This window comes from Typopeltis vanoorti, chromosome 14 (assembly GCF_054136105.1).
Source record: "Typopeltis vanoorti isolate ZY-2024b chromosome 14, IOZ_Tvanoo_1.0, whole genome shotgun sequence".
NCBI lineage: Eukaryota > Metazoa > Arthropoda > Arachnida > Uropygi > Thelyphonidae > Typopeltis > Typopeltis vanoorti.
The window spans coordinates 120024206-120051553 of record NC_143562.1 but is presented as its reverse complement, the minus strand read 5'-3'; the positions used below and the strand labels follow the sequence as shown (position 1 = coordinate 120051553).

Below are 27348 nucleotides of genomic sequence, written 5' to 3'. Positions count from 1 at the left end.
ACCACCCCTGAGATACTGATTGGTCTATAATTTGCTACTGCAGTCTTAGAACCTCCCTTATGCAAGGGAATTATTTTATCCTCTTTCCATTCTCTTGGAACTCTACCAGAGCTGAGACTTAAAGAGCCTAGTCAGAGGCATTGCCAGTTCCATTGCACATTCCCTCAAAACATGAGCTGATATCCTATCTAATACCAAACCTGTATTCAAGTTGAAGTTCTGCAGTATCCCAGGAATCTCTAATTATCTACCTCTTTTTCCCACACATGTCACAGAATTAACCTCGCTTGTATGATATACTCTTGCAAAGTGGTCACTCAGTAACTCAACTATTTTATCTGCTTCCATCATTTCGTGACCATCAGCTGTCATTGAGGTTATTCTTTCATAGTTATTCTTACTCTTGCTTGTCACATAAGTAAAGAACTCTTTGGAATTTCTCTTGGTCTGCTTGGCTGGTTTCTAATCTGATTTTGCTTTCCTTATCATACTGGCACCCTTCTTTCCTGACCTTGTACTGTTCATGAGTTGGCTTGTCACCTTTCTCCTTATATATATCTTCCGCAGCATTTTCTTTTTCTCAAGCTCATGGTTAGTGATGTAATATCATTAATCATGCTCTTGAGAAAAAGCCACCTTAGCTATGGATAGTTCTTCTGATCCTATGACCAGGTCCAATACTCTTGCACCCCTACTCATCCATCTCCTATTCCTACCTGATTAACCGTTCTTACCTTAGGTTTACAATTTAATATAGCTTTCTCTAGATTCCCCTTAATTATCACCCCTGCACTACTAACATCCTTCCCTTGCAGGATTTTATGCCATGGCACAGCTTCAAACGTCCTCCTAAGCTTGTCATAATCATATGCCTTGTGATTCCGCATATACCCTTCTTGACAGAATATTCCATATTTTTTATGATCTCTCAGGTTATCTGCTATCATTAGCAGTATCCCTTCCCCCAACTCATCTCTATCTTCCCTGAAAATACTAAACTCCTCACAATCTATCCCTGTAAGTACATCATCTGCTGTTAGCCAAGTCTCTCTAATGCCTGTAACTTTTGCCGAGGTTGCACTAACCAATGCCAAAAACTCCTTGTTCCCGATACTTCTGGCATTAGCATATGGAAACTGCAGCATCCCTTTAGGTTCCCAGTCACCTTTACTTCTGGAATTGACTATCCTATTCAATATTTTGGCTTGAGAGACTAGATTCTTCATTTGTTGGTCATTCTCACATTCACTTACATCCACCCTAATTGTTAAGTTTTCCTGAATTTGTGCTTCAGCATGCTCGATGAACAAAGTTCTCTCTAGACACTAAAACAATTTAGATGCAATCCATCAGCTTTATGCATATCCTTCTTTCCGTCAAACATAGGTCCACAAACTCTACATCATTCCTTCTGCACAACCTGTGTATTGATTCGTTTGCTATCAGTACCTTCCTCCTCAATTCGCCTCTGTCATAGTGTGGCTTGAGACTTACAATTTTTACTTCTCACTTTTCATTTTGGCTTTGTCCAAACCTTCACATCTTCTCTCACAGAATACCTCTCACTTCTCAGATCATTAGTGCCAACCAAGACTGTTAGTTCTTTTGCCTTACCTTTTTGCATCCAGATTGCATGGCTACTATCATTAATTTTTTTGTGCCAGGGAAACATAATTTTGTTATACTTTTGATTAAAAGTATAACAAAATCTTCTGAGCCTTGAGTCTCCATACATAATTTTCTTCTTATCATGTTTTTCTTGTTTTTGACATAATCTCGATTTTTACTTCAAACTATCTTCTTTCTCTTATCAGCCTTGCTGCATGTTCAATGCTAATTCTGATATTATTGTTGTCCATTTTACCTTCAAAACTATCTGCTCTACTAACATTCACTTTGTTCTCTCCTTCTAACTGGCACTCACTGTTGAAACACTTAATACAAAGTTGTTCTCCTGTTTCACTCTCCTTAGATAAATCCTTTAATTTTCACAACTAATACATCTCTCTCACACACACACACTGTACAAAATCATGTAAATTCAAATCACCAAATAATGACGTTTTTGCTGCCATTGTTCTATCACACATTGATGCCATACTGACAATATCATACTTAAAAATATCCAAAATTTACTTACAAGCTAAACAACTCAATCAATCGCAAAAGCAATAATGAGTTAACTTAATATTAAAATTATTTAAATTATACATATTTGGCCGTTTTATAATAGAAATACAATTTTATTAATACAGACCAGTTTACAATAAAACTTATATTAAAACCTACCAGTTTTGCCAACAAACTGTCTGGCTTTTTCAAGGTGTTTACAGAGATATGTAAACTAATAAATGCAAATTGAAAGGAATATAAAAAACGTTGTAAACCAACTAGTAGCTATGGTTACACGTTTCGCATGACAGAGAGGACTTATTGTTCTCATTCGTTATCACACATGCGTTGTAGACGTGTAATGTGATTACTGGCTAGTTGTAGTTCAGATTGATTGAGAGAGAGGATCAAGTTTTTCCAAGAACTGTTTAGAATTACACCCTGATTTCTGTTGAGGTTTCCGCCGATTATTGACACTATTGTGGCTTCCTTAAATAAACGATGCCTGTAGTCGTCATCGAGATATGGCATGGAGCTGTTTTGCCAATCTATCTTGTGGTTAGACGTACAGAAATGATGTGCTAAGCTGGAAGAGATACTTCTGTTGTGGTTTACATCACCAACATGTTCTTTTTGTCTAATTTCTAAACTTCATGAAAGTTGTCTGATGTAGGCAAGACCACAGGAACAGGGAATGTAATATACTCCTGGATATTTGTAGAACGGCACTTTATCTTTTAGGGATCCTAAAACTTGTCTGATGTTGGTGGTTGGTTTGAAGACCACTCTGATGTTATGGGCTCTTAGTATTCTTGCTATTTGATAAGAAATTGACTTGATGAAAGGTATCACTACAGTAGAAATGTGCTGATGGTGGGATTCTTCTTGTCTGGGGTTGTCATTGTATAGATATTTTTTGATAATGTTTTGAGGATATCCATTTTGTGATAATGTGTTGGCTATTAGTGAGAGTTCATTCTGTGTATCCTCCTCTTCTGATATAAACTTTTTGGCTCTATGTGTTAACATGTGGATAATGCTCAGTTTGTGTGTCTTGTGATGGTTTGAAGTATAATGAAGATATCTTCCAGAATCTGTGGGCTTTCTCTAAATAGATAATTTGACACTGTTAGGTTGTTTTTTATGAAGATATCTAAAAAATGCAGTTGGTTGTTGTTTTCCACTTCCAGAGTGAATTTTATCTTGCTATGTATTGAGTTGATTTTATCCACAAACAATTTTAGGTTATCTAAGCTGTCTTGCCATATGATGAAGATATCGTCAACATATCTCCATCATGTAGATGGTCTCGGAGAGATTGCAGAGAGAATTTCTTTTTCAAGTTTTTCCATGTAAAGGTCTGCACAAGATGGTGATAGTGGGCTTCCCATTGCTAGGCCTTCTAATTGTTGGTATATGGTGTTGTTATCCTTGAAGAAATTAGATTGAAGGCAATGTCTAAACATCTGTGTGATGTCTAGAGGAAAGAGATCTTGGATGATGTTTATTACCTCTTCTACTGGTACATTGGTGAAAAGGGATACAACATCTAGACTGGCTTGTATGTCTGTTGGTGCAATCTTAATGGCTTGGAGTTTATTTACAAAATGTTGACTATTCTTGATATAGGATTCTGTTAATCTTATTTTATTATTTAATAAGTTTGCAAGATGCTTTGCCAAAAGGTAGGTTGGTGATGATCTTCCATCAACTATTGGACAGAGAGGTATATCCTGTTTATGTATTTTAGGTGTCCCATATAGTCTTGGAGTGATAGGATATGAGGATTTTAGTGTTCTCTTCACTTCTTCTGGCTAAATGTTACAATTTCTGATTAGTTGGTTTGTTTCATTATGATTTTTTATTGTGGGGTCTCTGTCTAGGATCTTATAAGTGGAGTTGTCTGATAGTAATACATTTAACTTATCATAATAATCTTTAGAGTTGAGGATAACTGTAGAATTTCCCTTATCAGCTTTTGTAATAATGATATCTTTGCTTTTCTTCAAGTTGAGAATTGCCTTTCTATCATAAGAAGACGTGTTGAGAACAGGTTGTTTGGCTTTGGCTAGGATTATTGTACTTTTGGATCTAATAGTGTCGGCCACGTTTTGTGGTAGTGGATATAGGCCTTTTTCAATTCCACACATAAAATCAATTTTAGGAATGTGTTTGGGCGTAATCGTGAAATTAAAACCTTTTTTGAGAATGTCAGATTCATTTTTTGTGAGGCTATGATTTGACAAATTAAAAATCACTTTGCCATCTGGGAGATTGTTTTGTGTCCGATATTTTTTCTTGTGCAGTTCATTGAATTTCCTAATTTGTTTGTCCTTATAAAGTTTGAAAGTTTTTCGTAACTGCGTTGTATCATTTGATCTAATTGATTCCATATGGTGTATTCTTAATTGTTGGAAATTTCATCAAAGAACTTGCAGCAATTAATATCACTTTTATTAAGTTTGTATCTTGTGCAAGAATCCTTTCTCTTACAAGCGCCAATGAAGTGCGTAGATAAATTTTTTTAGCCGATATAGAGTTGATATGACCTCTGACTATGAGGAACTTTGGAATGATGGAGAATTCCCTGCAACGTTTAAGGAACGTTAGGTGGTTCAAAAGTTTGGCCTTTCTGCATTTTTCTCTTTCCATGCACCGAACTTTGTGTATGTTTTAGTTAATAATATTAACTAAAACATGAAAAAATTACATTCTTTCGGCAGTGGTAATAACAGCACAACACACACTTTAGATGTGTGCTATGCTGTTATTACACACATCTAAAGTGTGTAATGACACACTTTAGATGTATAAGTGCTCCCTCTCTTGGCAAAAGAATTAATATATTCACTGAAGATATACTCCCAACATCTGGTTGCCCATACTGCACATCATGAGAAAAAACTGGATCTCATGCTTCCTAACCTAACATTGACAAAACTGTACATATTTAGTTGCTGCTAACAACTCTTGTTGAAATATTGATATATGGAAAATTATCTGTTGCATGTGATTTGTTGTGGCAGTCTTCAGAAATCACTGAAGTATTATCATAATAATGTACTACTGTGCAGTATGAACAGTAGTACATTATCATAATAATGTACTACTGTTCATACTGCAGAGATGTTATGATGTGATTCAAAGAAATTGAAGTGCAAAGGTTAGTGGTCAAGACAGAGTTGTGATCTCAACTTTGTGATTGCCTATAAAAAAAGTTGTCATTTGAAGGAGATATGAACATATTCATCTTCACAAAGGTGATTGACTACTCATCTGGCAGAACAGTTGACCAGAACACCTACGATACTGATCAGTATTTAGTGGAAGGTACTCTTAGGACACAGTCTAGGTAAGAATTAATTATTGAGATTTGGGAAGCATAATTTTTGCAACATAGTTTAATATAGTTAATTGAAAATGTGGATTATTAATTATTAGTTGACAGTAATTAACATTCATTATTAGTAGTAATTTAGTAACTCACTATTATTTTTATTTAATAAAATTTGCCTTTTCAGGATCTTTAAGCAAAAAAGAAAATGCCAGAAGAGAATATGAAGCCAAACAGAAAGTTATTCTTGATGCTAAACTAGCAGCTGAGAAAAAACGACTAACTAAAGGTAATTTTTTTCTGTGAGGTTATAATTTAATTAGTATGTTTATTATTTTTTTTAAGGATATCTCATTCAGCTTTCTATCCAAGATGGATTGAGTTACCTGTTTAGGGGTTTAGGCAATTAATGCAATTCCTGTTAACCACAAGGATGATTATTTAAGTCTGTAGATCTGTGTACTCAGTGGCTGGTTTGCTTCTTTTGAGCAATGAAAATCTCAAGTTTCCACGTGAAAAACCCTTTATCTTCGTATGAGACCAGCTAGCTGACTATTTGATTGAAAACACCTGAAAAAGGTTCATGACATCATAGACAGAATTCAAACCTGGGTCTTTCCAACTAAATGGCTCATCAATACCAGCTGAGTGACATAGGCTCCATTGAACTTTAGAAAGTGCTAATATTTGATCTGTTTGGGGTTTGCTTTACAAATCTTTTCCCTCCACTCCTTCCTTCAAGTTTTCTTTTCATGTGAATTCTACTCATAGGAGGGCTTTAAGCTGATTGTACATTTGTATTATGGACTAAGGATAATCTGGAAACCTTGATCTAGAGAACAAACACAGAACTTTTTTCGCGCCACTTCAAGCTTCTGATGGTCGCCTCATACCAAGTAATGAAGTTCGTTTTCCACCTAAAAACATCCACAAACATCTATGTGCCTATAGCATGTTATTTGGAGAGTTGAAGCATTGTTTACTTACCCTAAAACCTTCCATGTCTCCTCTTATTACTTTTAACCATGTCTTTTTTTGGTCTTTCCCTTTTATATCTCCATTCACCTGTTGATCTTTTAATTGGACAAGTTATAGCTATCCTATTCGATTCTAATGTTGTTTCTAATCTTCTCTTTCCTCGTAACCCACACATCTACCTAAGTCAGCATCTCTGCCTCTTCTTTGCTCATGTTTTTTTTTTTTTTTTACTATATATCACAGCTGGCCATCACATTCTTATAAAACCTCTGCCTCTTCCTTTATGTTTTTTTTTTTTTCCCTTTATTTTATTTTAAAATATTTTTTACGTAATCCAGAAATTCTGTTCAGACATGGAACTTGTTCTAGCCAATTCAAGCATCCTGGAATGATAATTCAGATATGCCACGTATGTTTTATTAAGAACATAGAAAATAAATATCAGGTAGGTGGCAATATATTGTGGAGGCTGTTGAAAAAGCTCAGAGATGGAGAAAAGAGTGCTGTAAAAGGAATTAGAGATGATAAAGGTGATGTGAAAATCCTTCATGTATGGAGTAATTACTTTGAAAAATTGCTAAATGAAACAATCAGTGATGGCACAGTGATAAAAAAAAAAACACTCAACAGGAATATGTATCCATATTTGAAGTAGAAAAAGCCATCAAAAGCCTGAAATGTGAAAAGGCAGTTGGAGGAGATAATATTCTACTAGAAATGTTCAAGTATGGAAGTATAAAAGTCTTACAGTGGCTGCACTGCATAGTTCAGAAGGTCTAGGTAAGATTTATAGAAGTGTACTTGAGAAATGGTTGAGAAAGATTGTGGAAGGGAAGCTTGGTGAAGAACAAGGCAAAACAGAGGCTGTCAGGATCAGATTTTCACTTCATGACAAATAGTTGAGAAATCGTGGGAATATAAAGATCTGTATTTAAGTTGTATTTAAGTTTTGTAGATGCGGAAAAGGCATATGACAAAGTGCCAAGAGAAAAGCTATTCAAAACGCTACAGTTATATGGTGTCAATGGGATATTATATCAAACAATACTCGGTCTTTATTTGAGTTGTAAGTCAGCAGTTAGAATTTAAGGAAGTACAGGAAGATGGTTTAATGTTAAATCTGGTGTCAGACAAGGATGTACATTATTCTTCCTTTGTTAATTATTATCTATATTGATCACATTATGAAGGAAAGTGGTATTAAGCCTGATATCAAAATTGGAGATGTTAATGTCAGCTCTTTGCTTTATGCAGACAATGTTATACTTCTAAATAAATCCACTGCAAGTCTGCAAAATTCCCTGACTAAATTGAATAACTGTTATAATAGATTTGGTATGAAGGTCAGCAATAACAAGACAAAGATATTGAAAATAGGCAGAAGCATTGAAATTATCAACTGCATTGTGAATGGAGAACCTATAGAACAAGTAAAACATTTCAGTTACTTAGACATGATTTTTAGTGAAAATGGTAACTTCAATATGGAAATAGACAACAGAATCAACAAAGCTGATATGATAGGAAGTCAACTGAATAAATTTATATGGAATAAGAGAGAAATTAGTCAAAACACTAAATTAGCTGTATATAAGTCAGTATTCAGACCAATTTTAATTTTTGGACCTGTGAGCTGGGTTAGAAATAAAAACACTTGACCACAGATATGAGATTCCTGAGATATATTAGGGGTGTGAATAGATGGCATCAATGGCAATATCATATTAAAAATATTGAAATTAAGAAAGAACTTGATATTGTTAACATCCAGGAATGTGTTAGCAGAGCTAATCTCAGGTGGTATGGTCACTTAAACAGAATGGGAGAGGAAAGATTAGCAAAACAAGTGTTCCCTGCCAGGTTGTAAGGAAAAAGACCCAGAGCAAGACCAATATATAAGTGGATTAATACAGTAAAAAATGCCTTCGAAGACAGAAATATAAGATCTGATAATGTTGGAGTCTTGGCAGGTAACAGATTGAATTGATTTGGAGGAAATTCAGTTAAATTTACTGATTCCCCACTACATTTCCCATAAAACACAGCATTAAAGTTTAGGTAAAAGTTATGAAATTTGTTTGGTTAAAAGTTCATTTTGTGCTTGAAAGATTCTTTATAAACTAAAATATTCCAAATTTCTAATCTAGAATTTTTGACTTACATTTTTTATTTTAATGGTACAGTCTACATGTATTCAATTCATTTTGAAGATTTCAGTTAAATGACATTAATTTAAGCTGAAGTACATTTCAAAGTTTAAACATTAATTCTGGATTTCCATTTTTATAATTTTATACTCATCTAGTACTTTCTCATATCTCCTGTTAGTGCATTTGTACTTTTTCATGTTATTTTGTGTGCTTTATGTATGATGGTTCCTGCTATTTCTCTTGTTCTATTTTCAGCTATTTTCTTTTGTTTTCTTTCCTGAGATTTCTTTGTGTTCTGTGGTTATAACAAAATTTTCTGCCATTTCCTTTGTTAACTGATTGTGACATCATCTGCTAGGACGTCAAGTTCACTGCCAGAAGGTTTTGAGCTTTTAATGTTTGTAATAGTGAGCTTAAAATAGTATTGGTTCTGTGTGACTTAGGCTGTGACTTTTCCATACTTCTGTGTCATGTATCATTTCATTATAGTAGTATTTGCTATATTGTGCATCTACTATGGTATATATACAGGCTAATAGTATAAAAGAGCATCAATACTATTAGCCTGGCATGAAATATTAGCTTCTCATAATTAATAATTAAATTCACTTGTCTCTGTGTTTTTAATAGCTATAAATTTCTCGAATTAATAATTGGTTTGTAAGTTAAAGTTGCTTTGTTCAAACAATCTTTTTAACTTATGTTTATGTTATAAAGTATCACTAAACTTTAGTGATATTTCTTAATGACGATAGAGCCATTTGGTTCCATTGCTACTATGGCTTGGAGTGGACTATCTTCAAATTTAATAACTCCACTTATTTCTCACAGCAGATATTAAAAACTTCGAGTGCATCTTATATCGACCATTCCGAACATTAATGTAATGTGTGATATTTGAATGGAATCTTTTTTTTTTTAGAGGTGATGGTAGAAAATTAAGAATTAGAAAACAGAGACCAATAGATTTATCTGAGTTTTTCACCAATGAACAATAAACAGACGTACATCTAAAAGAAAATCTCTCGCTATTGTTTTAAAGGATAAACTGTAATAAGGTTTTGGTAAAAGTTATTTCCTTGAGCAATTGGACTATTGCTCAGGGCAAGAGGCTAGAAAGAAGACAGAAATTTGTTAATGTGGCTATAATACTTGAGAATTATCATTGGAGAAAATGATATGGGGAAGACTGTTCCAAAGATTGGAGGATGGCAACTTAGTTTCTAGTTGACTATATAAAGGTGTTGATCAGCAATTGCTCATGTTCATACATGATTAAAGGAAAAGTAGTGGCCAGTTCTGAGGAACAGTACCCATAGATCAGCAACAGAGCATCTATGGAAAAGAAAGTGGGGATAGTTGTTGAGGAAGGGGTCCTCATTTAAGCAAATTGCTTACTTCTGAATACAATAAAGCATTTTGAGGAAGGTCCTAGCTGCACCACTCCAAATATGAGGACTGCTTTCTAAATTCGGATGGATTTGAACTTTGTAAAGTGTCAGCAGTTTAGTAGCAGAGAGAAATACTGTTTGAATGAAAAAGAATACCAAGCTAAAGAGGCTATCTATTTAATGTGTTTTATGCTAAGATAGCTTAGATGTGAGAGTTAACCCAAGAAGAGAAAACTAGGCCTGATTGGCAAGCAGAATGTTGTTGATAGTGAGGGAAAGTGAGGCATGGCCTTTCTTCCTGGAAATAAGATTGTGCTGTGTTTTGGTGGCATTATAGCTCACCAAGTTATCCTGATCCCACTTAAAAATGGTAATGAGATCAGTATTTAAGAAATTGGTTAAAGAAGAACTTGAAGTGCTAATTATAGAGCATTTTCCTCCAATGAAAATGAGAAAGCAAAGTATAGAGTGCTGTTATCAGCAAAGCTATGAATATGAATATTGAGGGTCATCTAGTGGAAGCAATATTAAATTGTATACCTAAGGTAAGGAGGGTTAATCAGGTAGGGGTTAGATAGATGAGTAGTTATTAAGCATGAGCTGCAGAAGAAATTGCTGTGGAGGATATAAGGAAAAATGTGACCAGCAAACTAATGAACAAGGGTTAGGCAAGAAAGGTGACAAGCATGGCAAGAAAGACAAAATCAGATTATGAGAAGAATCTAGCTGAGCAGGCCAAAGGTAATCATAAAGATTTCTTTTGTTACATGGCAAGTAAGAGGAAGAATGACTATGGCAGATTAACCGCTATGAGTGATGATGATCACGAGATGACAGAAACAGATATAATAGTCAAGTTACTGAGTGATCACGTTGCATGGGTATATCATACAAGTGATGTATGATATATCCATGCACCATATACTCCACCTCTGCTGCTGCTGTAACAGAAGTGGAGGAATTGGAGTTTTATAGGATATTGCTGAATCTCAATGTGAATACAGCTGTGGGATTAGATGGGATATCAGCGTGGGTTTCAAGAACGTGCAAGGGAACTGCCAATGCCTCCACCTTTGTTCCCACATCAACATCTGTCACATATGTTACATATTGCAACATATGTAACATCTTAGAATCTCCCTTGCGTAAGGGAGGCTCTAAGACTGCAGTATCAATATCTCAGCTGCAGTGGTAAAAGTACTGGAAAAATTAGTCAAAAAGGGAATTCAAGAATGGGTGGATAAAAATATGATACTGTGTTGAGGGGCAACATGGTTTTGTGAAGAGTTGGTCATGCTTTAGTAATTTACTAACTTTTTATAATGGAGGAACAGCTGAAGTGGATAAGAGAAATGGTTACATGATGATTCAATTGGATTTTGCAAAAACATTTGACCAAATACCACATGGAACTCTGTTATGCAAATTAGGACAAATGGGGATGGATATGACACTGGTTATGTGGATAAGAGGGTGGCTGCTAGACAGATATCAAAAAGTGATATATGGAAAGACAGAATCAAGGTGAAAACAGGTGACTAGTGGTGTGCTGCAAGGTTCATTACTTGGCTATTGAAGAACACACTAACAAGTAGAGATAAGGAAGTTATTATTTCTCTTTATAAGGCCATGATACATCTACATCTGGATTACTGTGCTCTGATCTGGTCTCTTTGGTTTCTTTGGGATAAGGTAGTGGTCAATGGAATTTTCCCTATGAGGATAGATTGAGAGTTTGTGGATTTCTCTTTGTAGGGCCTTGATGCATCTACATCTAGATCACTGTGCTCTGGTCTGGTTTCCTTGGTTTCTTTGGGATAAGGAAGTGGTGGAGAAGATTCAGAGGCGAGCAACCAAGATGGTGAGTGGTCTATGGAATTTTCCATATGAGGATAGATTGAGGGTTTGTGGATTGCAGAAGTTGGTTGATAGGTGCAGTTGGATGCAGGGGAAATGTTTCAGCACCTGGCTGGAGGGGCCAGAACAAGAGGTCATCCCTGGAAGTTGAATAAAGGTGTGGTTAGTAGGAGTGTGAACACTAGATTTTTTGCTTGGAGAGTTGTGAATAAGTGGCATGGGTTGCCAGAGTCAGTTGTAATAAAGTACTAACACTGACTCTGGCAACCCATTCCACTCATTACACTCATATTTGTAGATTTAGGGACTCAAAAACACACGTGTTGAACAGATTATTTTATTAATTACAAATAAAATAAAACTTGACGTTTCGACCTCTATATCGAGGTCATCATCGGAAGAATACAACTGTATACAGAACCAAGCTACATGCTCATGCTTTCTATACCAGTAAACTAAATCTACGTGGTTAATAAATCTTTTTTCTAGCCTGACCTCTAGTGATAGAAAAGAAAAAAAAAATAAATAAATAAAATAAATAAAAAAATTATATATATATATATGTATATATTATAAATAGATAAATGCAACTACAATAAACTGTTAGAGTCCTCATGTATTAATATTCTGGATGGTTACAAAATGATTTCTTTCAGTTGCTATTGAATGTTCTAAACACTTCACCAGGTGACTAGTGGTGTGCTGCAAGGTTCATTACTTGGCTATTGAAGAACACACTAACAAGTAGAGATAAGGAAGTTATTATTTCTCTTTATAAGGCCTTGATACATCTACATCTGGATCACTGTGCTCTGATCTGGTCTCTTTGGTTTCTTTGGGGTAAGGTAGTGGTCAATGGAATTTTCCCTATGAGGATAGATTGAGAGTTTGTGGATTTCTCTTTGTAGGGCCTTGATACATCTACATCTGGATCACTGTGCTCTGGTCTGGTCTCCTTGGTTTCTTTGGGATAAGGAAGTGGTTACACTCATTACAGCTCTCCAAGCAAAAAATCTAGTGTTCACATTCCTACTAACCACACCTTTATTCTACTTCCAGGGATGACCTCTTGTTCTGCCTCCTCCAGCCAGGTGCTGAAACATTTTCCCCTGCATCCAACTGCACCTATCGACTGTTACACCTGATATCTTGAGAATATAGTATTCTCAGTTATCATGGTGTAACATGAAAAATAAATAACATAAATAAAAACCCCTGCATAAAAAGGATAATTTAATTAATAAAATATTCTTGCATCCAGTATAAATTGAGTAAAATGTAAAGGTCTATTGTTTAGTTAAGATAACAAAAGAAAAGAATGTATTAAGATGTATTATGACTAAACAAGGAATTTGTATTAAATAAGTAGCTAACTAAGAATTAATATAGTAATGCGATTAAGAATGAAAGAGTTAAGTACATAAGTGGAAAAGAATGAGTCATGGAATACGCTATGTAAGAGGCTACAGATTAAGCATTAAGTAGAATTCTGAGAAAAGGTTTAAAAGGGGGTTAAGATAGAGGCTAACAAGAGAAATAACGGAATATCGCTTAGGGCCTATACCCGGATAGAAACTTCGTTACGAGTTGCCGATCAGAATGACGTATGGCGGCAAAATGCTACCCAATTGGTAGACAGACAAAAAACAAGTAGGAGGCGGGAGAAAGAAGTAAGAAAGGGCGCCGTTAGGGGAACAGCTATAAAAGGGTTGGTAACCCCCCCTCCCCCTCGTGGCTCTTTTCGGAAAGTAGGCTCTTTTGGGGTTTTGGAGAAGACGTTTAGATAGTCAAGGAGGCTCGAGGCCTTTTGCCTTTTGCCAGAGGAGAAGAAACGTTTGGATAGTCGTGGTGGTTTTAGTTTGGTTTTCTAGTGGATTTCACGGTGTTCCTGAGTGGAGAGATATGGCTTATATCCTCATGCCACAACAAGGAATCGAAGGTGAGCGGGAAAGCTATTCCCGTATTCCTATGTAGAAAGCGAAATATACCATAGAGTCATAGGAAGCTGTGAAAATATCGATGTCCTCGTTTCGGATAGTACAGCCGATGGCGCAGATGTTTATATAGCCCTGAATTGCAAGAAGTTATGCAAGCAAGTTCGTTCAGTAGAAGGTAAAGGCCTGTAAGTGAAGCTAAAGAAAGGTATTGTGAATTTTGTCTTATGTTAACTAGAAGTTGTTTGTGATAGGTACCATTGTCATAATACGGAACTGTTAAAGTGATCAGGGAGAAATTATAATAGGACTTTAGAATTTGATAGAGAGTGTTAAAAGTAAGCTAGCTAGTGTTGATAATTTGTGAATAATTAATTGTCCTAAGAATCTTGAGTGCCTACTATATTGTAAAAGGAAAGTTAATGACATAGTTGTGTGTTAATGAAGTAAATGGTTTTGTTAATATTGAGTTTGATTAGTGTGAATTGAGTAATCAAGTAGCCTGAGGAATTTGAATGCCTAGTGTGATGTGTAGAGAATCGGAATTGTCATAGGTATGTGCTAGAGTAGTTAATGATTTTGTTAGTGTACTTGAAGTTGAATAATCTAATAGTGTGTGGTAATCTAATTTGTCCATGTTAAGTGAATTCATGTTTTGTATGAAATTTTGTGGCGGTATGATCTTAGTAACTTTTGTCGAATCATAGCCAAACTACTTGTATTAAGCTAATTTTAGTGTGTAAGTAATTTAGTTGAGTATTTTGATATGTACCATGTTTAGAGAAATAATAAACCTTTTGTTTAATGATAAAAAAGTTGTCTGATATTGCTAATCCAATGCACCGCTTAGAAACATTCGAGCCTAATCACGCGGGGAATTAATGTTAAGAAATGGGAAGTTTAAGGAATTAATGTTGAATAACAAGAAACAGTGTCACGACTGCAATAGTTACACTTTCAGATATTTGAGTTCCTTTTCTCTGTTTATGTATAAAATATCTTAAACTAAATATCCCAAAGGGCGCAGTTAAAATACAAATACTAGGGATACTACGGGGAACAATAACTCAGATATTAGTAGGAATTTTGGTGATGTCTTGAAAGTAGAAGTTAGAAGAATATAGACGAAGGCAATTTGTAAGACAAACAAAATCGTAAGATAGAATGGGACATAACACAACCAACTTCTGCAATCCACATATCTTCAATTTATTTTCATAGGGAACATTCCATAGATCACTCACCATCTTGGTTTGCTTTCCTCTGAATCTTCTCCAGCACTTCCTCGTCCATGAATCTTTGCATTTCATGGGGGTTCCCATACAATAATAATAATAATATGCCCTTCACTTCATTTTCTCCGATCTTTGCCATTGCCTACATCCAAAGGTGGGTGAGGTTAACTACGATGTCTGTGAAAGAAGAATGGAACAATTCATATTGGTGATCACTCAGTAGTTGATGAGTCTCTAAATAGTGAAGCAGTTGGCTGTTGATAACCTTTTCCATTAATTCAAAGAGTACTAAGCTTACAATAATTGTTGGATGGTTCCTTTTATCTTCCTTTTTCAGTAACAGCTTTGATAAGCGCTTGCTTCCAAACTGCTAGATAAATACTGGGTGAGTATGATATCTTTACGAGATGGTTGCGAGTTCTGGAGTACAAGTTTTTAGTACAGCTGGAGAATGTCATTGGGGACAGGAGACTTATTGGTATCAAAACTAATGACCTTTGATACTAGTAAGAGTTTTCAACTGGAATTTATTTTATATATATATATATATACACCCACTGTGTGTGTGTGTGTGTGTGTGTGTGTTTATATGTATGTATATATACAGAGTCCGTTAAAAATATATACACACACTTTAACAGATGTCATCTATGGACTACAGTGCTACCATAAGTTGGATCAAATTATGGTAGCACTGTAGTATGATGTTCTCTCAAAAGATGTCATTACTCATATGAATACTAGCATCAACACGTGACTGGTAGGACAGTCAAACAAATTGGCTGAGGCACGATTATCATTCGAGGAATGCAAGACCATTTTGACCACGTTCTCCTGATTTAACACCCTTGGACTTCTACCTATGCTTTAATTACTTTAACAGATGTCATCTATGGACTTTTTCAAAGTTGGATCAAATTACGGTAGCAGTGTAATATGATGTTCTCTCAAAAGATGTCATTACTCATATGAATACTAGCATCAACACATGACCGGTAGGACAGTCAGACAAATTGGCTGAGGCATGATTGCCATTCGAGGAACGCAAGACCATTTTGACTACGTTCTCCTCATTTAACACCCTTGGACTTCTACTTATGGGGGACTCTAAACGATATTGTAGAAGACCAGCTCCACTGGTGGCCCTTTGGAAAGAAATTGAAACAGCATGCGCAGCAATCCCACTGGACCTTTGGGCAACGTTGCCCAAGCAGCAGTTTGCTGTAATAATAAATGTCCTGACGCTAATGGTAGCCACTTTGAGCACCTTATGTAAGTCTAAGGTAACTTGTATTCATCCCTTGATGTCTGCATAAATTTAGTTTTCTTTTGCTGAAGCGTGTATATATATTTTTGACGGACTCTGACAGACTATATATACATGGACCTCCATAGCTTAGTCAGTATAGACAAACCCTTTGGTGAGAAAGACCTGGATTCAATTCCCGTCAGTGATGTAAGGAACCTTTATGTGGTCTCTTTCAACCAAAGGTGAGTTAGCTGGTCTCATACAGAGGTAGGGGATTTTTTTGTCCCCCATAACAGGCAAACCAGCCCAGTGAACACATGCATCTACAGACATAGGACACTTACAGGCATATGGTAACTGCCTTATCTTTGTATTACGGTTGGGAAATTCAAGGATACTTGGAAGGCCATGGATGCTTAAGTGCTTGTTAAAGCCATTGATGGATGATGGATATATATATATATATATATATATATATATATATATATACATATTCTATATGAATTTGAGATAAGAGTTTGAGAACAGGAATCAAATCTTAGAGATTCAGTGGCAAGCTCTGAAGAAAACATTGATTCTGCCAGAGAGGCATGTGGTGAGGTTGTTTGCAAGGATAGAAAAATCAGAACTCCCTGGTGGACACAGGAAGTTAAAGAGGCAGTGAAGGAAAAGAAGAAACTGCCTGTCTGTCCATCAAATCAGCATCCATCCGTCTAGAGGAACACAAGTCTTACATCTTCAAACACAACTATGGCCATTCAGGCTTGGCTGACCATATTTTGGACACCACCCACAGGGTATCATGGAAGAAAACCACCATGCTCCACTACAGCAAATTCAAGAAAGAGAGACTTTTCTTAGAAGCAGCAGCAGCCCTGAAAAACCAACCAAATCTCAATAAATATGGTTGCATTAAGCTTCCGAAGATTTGGGAAACACTCATCACCAGAATTCCCACCTTACATTCCAGGCCACCTACTACTGCCCTTAGAGGGCGCTCTACCTAGATAGGACTTTAGTGTCACCCACGTGGTTGGGCTTAGTATTGTTTGTTATTTGTGTATATGTTACATTAATTGTTTTTGTAATCCCCGTAGATGTCCTAGTGACTAGGACGAAATATAGGAAGTATTAAATTCTATTTTAATTCTTTTTGAGTGTTGTAAAAATTCATTAAGCCTCCAACATGATGTCCTCATAGCACTTAAGGCTGTACACACGTATAGTAATGATGTAAATTTTTCATTTAATACTATCATATCCTGTACACCCCTTGAAGGTAAATGTCAGGAATTTGATGATGATGATGACATATTCTATAATATTGAATGACTTGAACCGAGGTTAAAATAAAAACTTTATTTGCACAAGTAGTTTCGTCTAAGACTAGACTTCTTCATGTGTACACCATCAAAACTGTAAAGGAACCGATGTTTTAAAAAACAAAACTAAGAGACATGTCAAACAAAATGTAGAGATTACAGCTTACAGTTTCAAAAAGAAGAACAAACTCTGGTTGTATTATTTTGCACATGCATGCATGCATATGAGATCTCGATCACGCCAATATTGAATAGTAGAGCTGTTAGATTCCGGTAGGCTATAACTTAGATTGTTGTTAATATGGATGGGGTTGAAAATTATTTCCTTATTCCTATATTCTATAATTTTTCTCTCTCTCTCTCTCATCAGAACAGTGGTGAATATTGTCAGTTCTATCCCAAAGTACCTGTTGTTGAAGGTTTTCTTCATTCGAATTAGCTGAAAATAGCACATGGCTAGACAGGTGACTGGCACGAGTTCTGCTGTAGTTGATGCCTCGTTGATGTTCTAAATGTAGTTTGACTGATTTCTCCATCTGGCTGAAGTATGGTTTACTGCAGTCACAAAGAATCTTATAAACAGTAGGATATTTGAGATTATTGTGTTTAGTTTTAGAACGAGTTAAGATGGAATGTAGTTTTGGAAGGGGTGTGAAGAATATATTGATGTTATATTTCCTTAGAACTTTAGCTAATTTCAGGGATATGGAACTAATATATAACATAGAGATACCGCCTTTAGAAATAGTGGTATCTTCGTTACGTCATTGATGAGGGTTAAACAATAAGTTGTCTATAGTCTTCTTTGAGTAGCCATTAAGTAGGAATGTACTTCGAAGTCGACTGAGTTCATTTTTAAAAATGAACTCAGTCAAACTACGTTTAGAAGAACATCAATGAGACATCAACTACAGCAGAACTTGTGCCAGTGCCTTGTCTAGCCATGTCCTATTTTCAGCTAATTCAAATGAAGAAAACCTTAACATCAGTTACTCTGGGATAGAACTGACAATATTCACCACTGACAAGATAAAGAGAAAAATTATAGAATGTAAGGAAATAATTCTCAACCCCATCCATATTAACAACAACCTAAGCTATAGCGTACCGGACTCTCTCAGCTCTACTATTCAATATTGGCATGCACGAGATCTCATATGCATGCATATGCAAAATAATACAACCAGAGTTCTTATTTTTGAAACTGTAAGCTGTAATCTCTACAGTTTGTTTGATATGTCCACTCTCAATTACCACTAATCCTACCTTCAGTTTTGCTGATGATAGTACATTCATCCTACACATTTGACAAACCATGCTGCTATAATATCTCTAGGTTTGAGATCATCTGCAGCCAGTGGTTATACAGTCCTTCAGGGGCCACCTTCAATGCCATCAAAATGCAGTCTTGCCTTTTCTCTTACAAATGGGATCTCAGATCACCTACTCTTACCCTGAGTAATACACAAATCACCAGATTATTAAATACTTAAGGAATTGACAGCGTATATTAGAAATATAAATTAAATCAAACTTTAATATATACTGTCCAATATTTCTGCAACGTCACGTTGCCATCTTCATGGGAACTTAAGATAAAGACACGTGCATGCAAGTACTACACAACAGCAAATGAGAAATGAAGCGAGGAAGCTACCGTTTTCCTAAAGTCCTGATGGTGCCCCCTAGCGAGCTATATTAGGTGTTCTTAGTCTTCGGGCTGAAGTTCTGATGTATGTTTTCCCAAAGTTGGGGCAGTCTATGCATCTAAATTTGTTGAGGTTTGGCATGTTCCTAAGGTCTGGGGCTGATTTCATGAATAGTCTTTCATATTTGAACTTGCTGTGGTGTATTACTATGGCGAGTATCCAGAGCATGGTCTGCAAGCCCAGAGTGGCTGTACTGGTGAAATCGGATGTAATTTTTGTGTTCTGAGATTCTGATATTTGCTGTCCTGCCTGTTTGGCCAAAATAGGACAGTTTACAGCTGCAAGGAATGGTATACACCAGGTAGGTCTAGGGAAAGTGGTTGGTCTTTAGTGGAGCGGATAAGGGATGCCAATTTTCTATATGGTCTGTAACAAGAGGTAAGTCATGTTTTTTTTTAGGATTTTGTTGATTTTTTCCGAGGTGCCTCGGATGTAGGGAATGGTGATGGATTTAGAGTAATCTAAACAAGCAACACCCCAGAATCAAGTTCGCCCTGGAAAAAGAGGAAAACAATAGCCTCCCCTTCCTAGACACACTAGTCACCCGCCAACCTGATGGAACCTTGGTTTTCTCAGTTTATAGAAAACCCACCCATACAGGCAGATACATTCACCAACAATCCACCCCCCCACAACAATATGGAGTTATTAAGACACTATTCAACAGGACTAAACTAATCTTTTCAAATGACAAAGCCCTAACCACTGAAACTAAATCACATCCTTAACACTTTCTCAGCCAATTGCTAACTCCCCCCAAAAAATGCTAAAACCAGTTATCCACAACCCACCTCCCCCCCCTTCACAAAAACGATTACTCTAAATCCATCACCATTCCCTACATCCGAGGCACTTCGGAAAAAATCAACAAAATCCTAAAAAAACGTGACTTGACCTCTTGTTACAGACCATATAGAAAATTGGCATTTCAACTCATTTCAACTTCTATCTCTTAGATGCACTGTTTAGTTGTTTGTCTTTATAAGGGTAGTCATCATTCCTCCACTTTCCATTAGGCCTGCGAAAACAAGTCAGCAGCTGCCCAACATCCTGTTTCAGTACAACACAAACTTGCTTCTCCTTTTCCATTTATCTCTGACCTTTAGCACAGCCTTCCTTATGAAGTGTTCTTCCAACATCTGCAACCTTCAACTCTTATCAAACTTCTTTGTCACCCTTGCCTGTCAGTACCAGCACTGATTTGCTATTGGTTCTTCTATCTCTCCTGTATGAGATCAACACACACACACACACACTGCCACTAATTTGCTATTGGTTCTTCTACCTCTCATGTAGGAGATAAACACACACACACGGCCATACTTTCACTTTTCCTGAGGTGCTAGAGTGCTTTTGGGCTTCTCCCTCATTGTTTAGGGCCCTTAAATTGTTCCTTCAGTATCCCTAGCTAGAGTCTTGTGTGCCTGTATATAAGTAAGGCCCTGGACACACACACACACCTTGCATAGCATGGTTAATAGGTGCCCAAAAGTTCAATGCTATGAAATTGCATTGTTTAAAGTATATGTGTTATAGTGTAGTGCAGGGTTTCCCAAATTGTGTTCTGCGGAAAGTGAATAAGTGTTCCGTGATATCTGTTAGTGACAAAGCCATGTATTTTTAAACACGGAAGTAATTGGGGAAAGGGAATACCACTGTTTATGACCGGTCATAAAAATTGCCTGCAAGCCGATTACAACAATGGGTGGTGTATCCTCTGTTCTCAAAAAAACTGAATGAAAAACATCTCTGTTACAAATTTCAATGACCAAGCTGCATATTTTTAAACATGGAAATATTCATGAATTATCATTAATTTTCACACATTGAAATCTTTCAACATTCGAGAAAGGGAATACTGCTGTTTATGACCGGTCATAATAATTGCCTGCAAGCCAATTACAACAATGGGCAGTGTATCCTCTGTTCTCCAAACTGAATGAAATAAAATCTGTGTAGCAAATGTTAGTAACCAATCAGCAAGGAAGTATGAAGAAAATTTTTCCACTGAAATTGAAGATCAAGATAGTCTGTATCTGGTTCTCTGGGAATCTACAGAACTCATGTTGTATCCCATACACTATGCATATATCATCCAAATGGCCAGTAGAATAATTAATCTGACTACTGCCAAGTTACGATCCACCTACTACTAACAGATGTGCACACCTGTGTACAACAATAGGCACATCCATACAATTATTTTGAATGCCCAAAATCCTACATATAACACTGCACAGGATTTCTAGCTCACTAGAAATACTAATTAATGTCCACTAAAAAATTAAAAAGGATTAAAAATAAAACAAAAAAAGTAAAGATTTTTATTGATAATTGAATACGAGTTTTTATTTGGAAAAATTGTATTTAAACAATGTAGTTTGCATTGGATGCTTCTTTATTTTCTCTGTATCTTTATAATATTGAATAACATTTTGCAATGCTTGCCAAACTTTAATGCTTCGTTCACTGTTAGGATTGGCATCTATAAGAAAGTTAGAAGCATCTATTTTTCTGATAAAAGTTGAAAGCTCATTTATTGAGAATTCTTTTGTAGGTGCTGGTTTGTAGGTGCTGGTAATTGCATATGAAATGGTTCTCATATGAAATAAAAAAATTTGTAGTGACCACAACTTTGCTATGCTAAATTCACTGTGGTATTGTTTTAGTAGAGTCTGAATGTTGGGAATACAGTGCAGTATAGTACTGTATTACTGTTAATTTTTTTTTTAATTATTAAAAATTAAAAACCATAGCATAGTGCAGGGATGTTCAAACCGGTCGATTGCGGAGCGATTTTTGGTCGATCTCTTGTGTATTCCTCCTTACTTACAAATTTAATTAAAACTGAAAACACAATATTTTGTTTATCATTATTTTGTATTATTTTTAATTCGCTTTAAGTGTATTGCTATTGTTTATTTATTTTTTGTTAAAATTGTCAAATCAGTAACTTTCTTATAAGCCCGGGCAAATGAATTAATTTTGATCAGTGGAAGTCAAACAGCGAGCCGAGGGAATACGATTATAAGCAAAGTGTAAAAACTCGATTGCAGCTTAAATATTAAATATTCTAACGCACATTACATCGATTTTTTACTTAGGTTAAGTCCCACATGAATATTGTAAAAAAATTAACTTTGTTTGTCTCGGTACAGTTTGTATTAGATGTTTTTGTAAATTACTCTTTTGACACTAACTGTATATCCTGCTTTAATAAGAATATGTTAGAGTGTTAAAAACAAAGGCAGTGTTTTTGTTGCCGAAGCTGTACATGGCAGCATTAGAAAGATTGTTATTGAAACTTGTATGTATGAGAAAGGCTTGCAGGCTCTAAGTGTAAACATCTCCGAAGTCAGTCAGAAAGAGTTCAAACAACTTTCCGATGGCAGCAACTTACAATCAAAAGAAAGTGGAGGAGAACAAAAGGTGTACCGAACTTGAAACTTAAGATGAAAGACTCATACCGATTCTTTGGGGGTTGCCAAACTTCATGTGAGGTCTCAGAGGAGGCCTAATAAAAAGGGACTGAAGCAAGCAGAAGAGGTCCCGGTTCCAGAATTGCTGTCAGAGAGGAGGCCGCCCGGTCCAGAGTCACTGTCAAAGAAACTGCCCGGATCCACATTGCTTGAGAGAGGAATTTCTCGCTTCCAGAAAGGAGCTTATCGGTTCGAGTTGTCGCTAGAGAGAGACTACTGCTAGGCCCAGACAAGGTTTCAAATTGCCAAAAGGAAGAGTTCTAATTGCTGGAGAAAAGTTTCCAGGCCAGGTTAATGTCAGACATTCACCAGTGTGTTGCGTTTTCATTACAATTTGATGAATCAAATGACTTCACTGATATTGCTCAGTTAATGGTATTTATTCGCATGGTATTTCAAGATTATTCAAGTAAAGAAAAACTTTTGAAAATTATACATTATTGGGGAAGGACTAGGGGAGAAGACATTTTTTCGGCATTTGATGAATTTGTGAAACAGCACAAACTTCCGCTTTTTAAACTTGTGTCTATTACTACTGATGGTGCTCCTGCAATGATAGGTAATAAATCAGGCTTCATTTCATTATGTAAAAGCGATGACAAATATTAAGATTTTTTAACGTACCACTGTATCATTCACCAACAAGTACTGTGTAGTAAAAGATTAAACACAAAAGATGCTTTGGATATTACATTTAAAATTGTAAATTCTGTTCAAGGAAAAGCCCTGCAATGGCGGTTATTTAAATTACAGGCAGATGATGATAGGGAACTTCTGTTGTACAATAATGTTCGCTGGCTCAGCAGAAGTCAATTTTTAGAAAGATTTCTTGTATTAATTAACTATATAAAAATTTTCTTGATGAAAAAGGAGATATTTATTCACTGAGTAATAAAAGATGGTTGTTACAGATTTTACAGTTAATAGATTTCTGTACGAAATTAAGCAGTTTAAATTTAGAGTTACAAGGTAGAGATAAAAATTTAATTGACATGTTAAGTTCAATAAAAACTTTCCAATAATACTTACTTTTATTAAAGAAAAATATAAATGACCGTGAATATAAATGACATCTCCCATATTTATTAAAATTTTTTGAACAAAATCAAGAAATGCTTCGCTGTGATTTAAAATAATTTATTCGAGAAATAGAATTAGTTGAGGAAGAAATAAATTCAAGATTTTAATAAAACTGAAATGATTTATCTTTTATCAATAATCCATTTCAAGAAAACTTGAACATCACAGAAATTTCAAATAAAATTAGTGGGCTGTTTGATGTAAACCAAGCTGATGTAGAACTTGAGATAATAAACATTCAGAATAGTTTACATTTAAAATCAATAAACAATGAAGTCATTTGGAAGTATGCACATGAAAATTTTTCACCCAATATTAACTGATATTGCGTGAAAAATTCTGTCGTGTTTCGGATCGACATACTTGTCAGAATCCACTTTTTCAAATATGACCGTCATAAAAAAATCAATTAAGAAACCAAATTACAAATGATCATTTGGACGATTGTCTGTGATTGGCCACTTCTTCATATCAACTTGACTATGAAAATATTGCGAGGTCCAAACAATGCCAAATTTCACATTAACTTCTTTTTTTTTTTTTTTTAATCAACCAGCACTTCCTGTAACTTGTGAGTTTGTAATCAATCTGTTGTTTTTTCTAACTTTGGTTTTCCAAAATAGAGAAATAAATATTTTATTCCAATATATTTGTTTGCTTTCTTGTTGTATTAAAATAATTAAAAGTGATAAATAAATTTTTAAATAAAGTTTTTAGTTGTGTATTTTTTTTTTAGTTGTTTATTTGTGTGTGATCAGATATCAGGTTGGGGTAATGTGATCTATATAAGAGAGTAGATCGCCGAATAACTTTTTATAGAAAAGTAGGTCACGTAGTAAAAAAGGTCGAACACCACTGCTATAGTGAAACCTATGCTGTTCAAACCACACCATGCAAGGTATTGCAGTATATATATATTAAAAAAAAATGTGGAAGGAAGCATATAAAATATACTGTATTATTATATATAGTTTCATCCTTACTGCAGAGGACTTCTTTGGAGCATTTTAAAAAGCTGATGCAATTAAATAACATAGTGGCAACGTGCAGTGTTATATGCAGGATTTTGGGCATTCAAAATAATTGTATGGATGTACCTATTGCTATACACAGGTGTGCACTTCTGTTAGTAGTAGGTTGATCGTCACTTGAAAGTAGTCAGATTAATTATTCTACTGACCATTTGGATGATATATGCTTAGTGTACAGGATACAACATGAGTTCTGTAGATTCCCAGATTTTTCTTTATGTTATAGTAGCAGTGATATGAGGTTTCATGTGCATTTCAAAGTACTTTGTGTGTTTGTTAGATCATCATATACAGAGTGTCCAGGCTAGAGGTATCCGAAATACACTCATATATCTCAACATCTATAAGGTTTATTAAAATAATATTGGTTAGTAAAGTTCAGTGTGGCCACCTTTTGTAACTTGATAGATATCAAAACGATACTCAAGCTCTTATGTGTTTTCCAGCATCTGATGTGTTATTAGAGCAACTGCTGCAACAATACGCTATTTCAAATCATCCACATCTCGAACTTTTCTCCGGCACACACACAGTCTTTAATAAATTCCAGTTGAGTTATATCCGGAGTCTAGGCAGCCAGGCAGTTGAGCTCCTCTTCCAATCCAACATGTAGGAAATGTGTTGTTCAAAAATGTAGTAACATCTCAATGGGAGTGTGGTGGAGCACTGTATTGCTGAAACGTGAAACCTGGGGGAATCTGTGAAACAGCAGAGACCTGCAGCATGTCAAGGTAAGTGTGTCCCATCGCTGTAGACTCTATGAAAAAAAAAATCGCACCAATGATGCCATTTTTGTGTACTCCTTACCAGACATTGACTTTTGGTGTGTCCATGTCATCTTTGATCACTTGGTGAGGAGTCTCTGTATCCTAAATGCGGCAATTGTGTCTGCTAACTTTCTCACAGATGTGAAAGATTGATTCATCACTGAACAATAGATCAAGATAATTCGGATTGCCATCAACACAGCTGATCATCTCAGTAGTGAAATCAGTTCTTGCGTGGTGATCATCGAGCTGAAGGTGTTAAAGAAATTGAAGTTTGTATGCACACAAACGGAGATGTTTGTGAATAGTGTCGTTAACTGTTGAAAGAAGAATCTGCAGTTCATTATTAGCCTGTCTAATTGACTTACGTGGGCTCTTAGAGAATAATGCACACACCCGATGTACAGTCTTATCGGTCACACACTTTTTGGGTGTTTCCCAGTTTGTGAAACCAAACTTCCTGTCTCTTTTAGTCTTGTCCCACTAAAGATGGATTTTGAGATGGGAGGATCTACCTTCCATTCCTGTCGTGCACTGCACCTTCCATTGTGGCATCCACATCTTATGCCATTTTTGCACATGCACGACTACACATACGCATTAGTGACCTTGAAAGTGTGATAAAACAAAATTTCTCATGGTCAAGTTTACTGTTATTTCTATAGAGCATTTGAGTTCCATAATAATATATCATAATTTTGTTTAGTGAATATTTCCCATCTATATTCTTGCTATTTTTTGGTTGCTAGCATGTGAAATTAAAATTATTTTTCTGTATCGCAATTCAGTATCTCATTAAATCTAAGAAATGTTGTTGTTTCTAATACATCTTTTGTTTTTTGGTCTGTTACAGAGGAAATGCTCTACTTAGCTAAAGAAGTTGGAGTTGAAGTTCCTCCTGACTTTGATGAACAGTTCAAGTGAAATTGAAATGAAAATAGTTAAAAAAAATTGTGTTAAGAATGACTTTGTAATAAGAAAATATATTGAGGTTGAGATGGCCATAGAAACCTAGAAATGTATAGAAATTGTACATCAAGTTTAATAAATTATAACACCACATCATAAATGCACCATTATCAGGTTGACACATCCTTTCTTCCTATGCACAGTGATCCATGCCATCAGACAGTTATGATTATTTTGTGTTTATTATGTAAAACTATAAAATTAGCTTAAGATTGATTAAGGTAATGATTGGTTCTTGTATAGTCTGTATACTGCACATGAACCAATCAGTCAAAAACATGAAGAGCAGTGACATACTTTTGATTTTTACAGTCATTAACATTCAAAATATAATACCAGAGTAATAAAAAGTGCTATTAACAATTAAGTACTTCTGATGTCAATAACTATTGGCATTAGAAAATACTGCACTGAAGTAATAATTCCCAGTGAACATTGTACCTAGCAATGAAAATCAATTTTACCAAATAATCTATATTCCAAATATAGTCAGTTCTCAATATAATAGATTTGTAGGGACCAGAGGAATATACCTACATTGACCCCTTAATTTTAAAATCGTTTCTTAGCATATGATTCTGAACTGGAAAAATATAAAAATTCCACATAATTCATCTTATCTTCTTAATGGTTTTGTAAACATCAATCAAATCTCTAATTCGTCTTATCTCTAAGGTTTTATGTAACCTGCAGAACTGAAGCTTTAAGAGTAGCACATTCCAGATATTAACAGGTCACTCATCACTGCACT

The 27348-nt window shown here is 35.5% G+C and overlaps 1 protein-coding gene across 4 annotated transcripts in view; it reads left to right on the top strand.

Moving 5' to 3' along the window:
• ATPsynE (ATP synthase, subunit E) overlaps positions 1 to 26707 on the top strand; it is a 100834-nt gene extending 74127 nt beyond the window's left edge. For all 4 annotated transcript variants that reach the window (XM_090404133.1, XM_090404132.1, XM_090404131.1 and 1 more), the window contains exons 4-5: positions 5634 to 5735; positions 26482 to 26707. In XM_090404133.1, coding sequence (XP_090260259.1) covers positions 5634 to 5735; positions 26482 to 26552 — 173 coding nt within the window. In that variant the 3' untranslated portion in view covers positions 26553 to 26707. The remainder of the gene's footprint in view (positions 1 to 5633; positions 5736 to 26481) is intronic.
• The last annotated feature ends 641 nt before the right edge of the window (positions 26708 to 27348 follow it).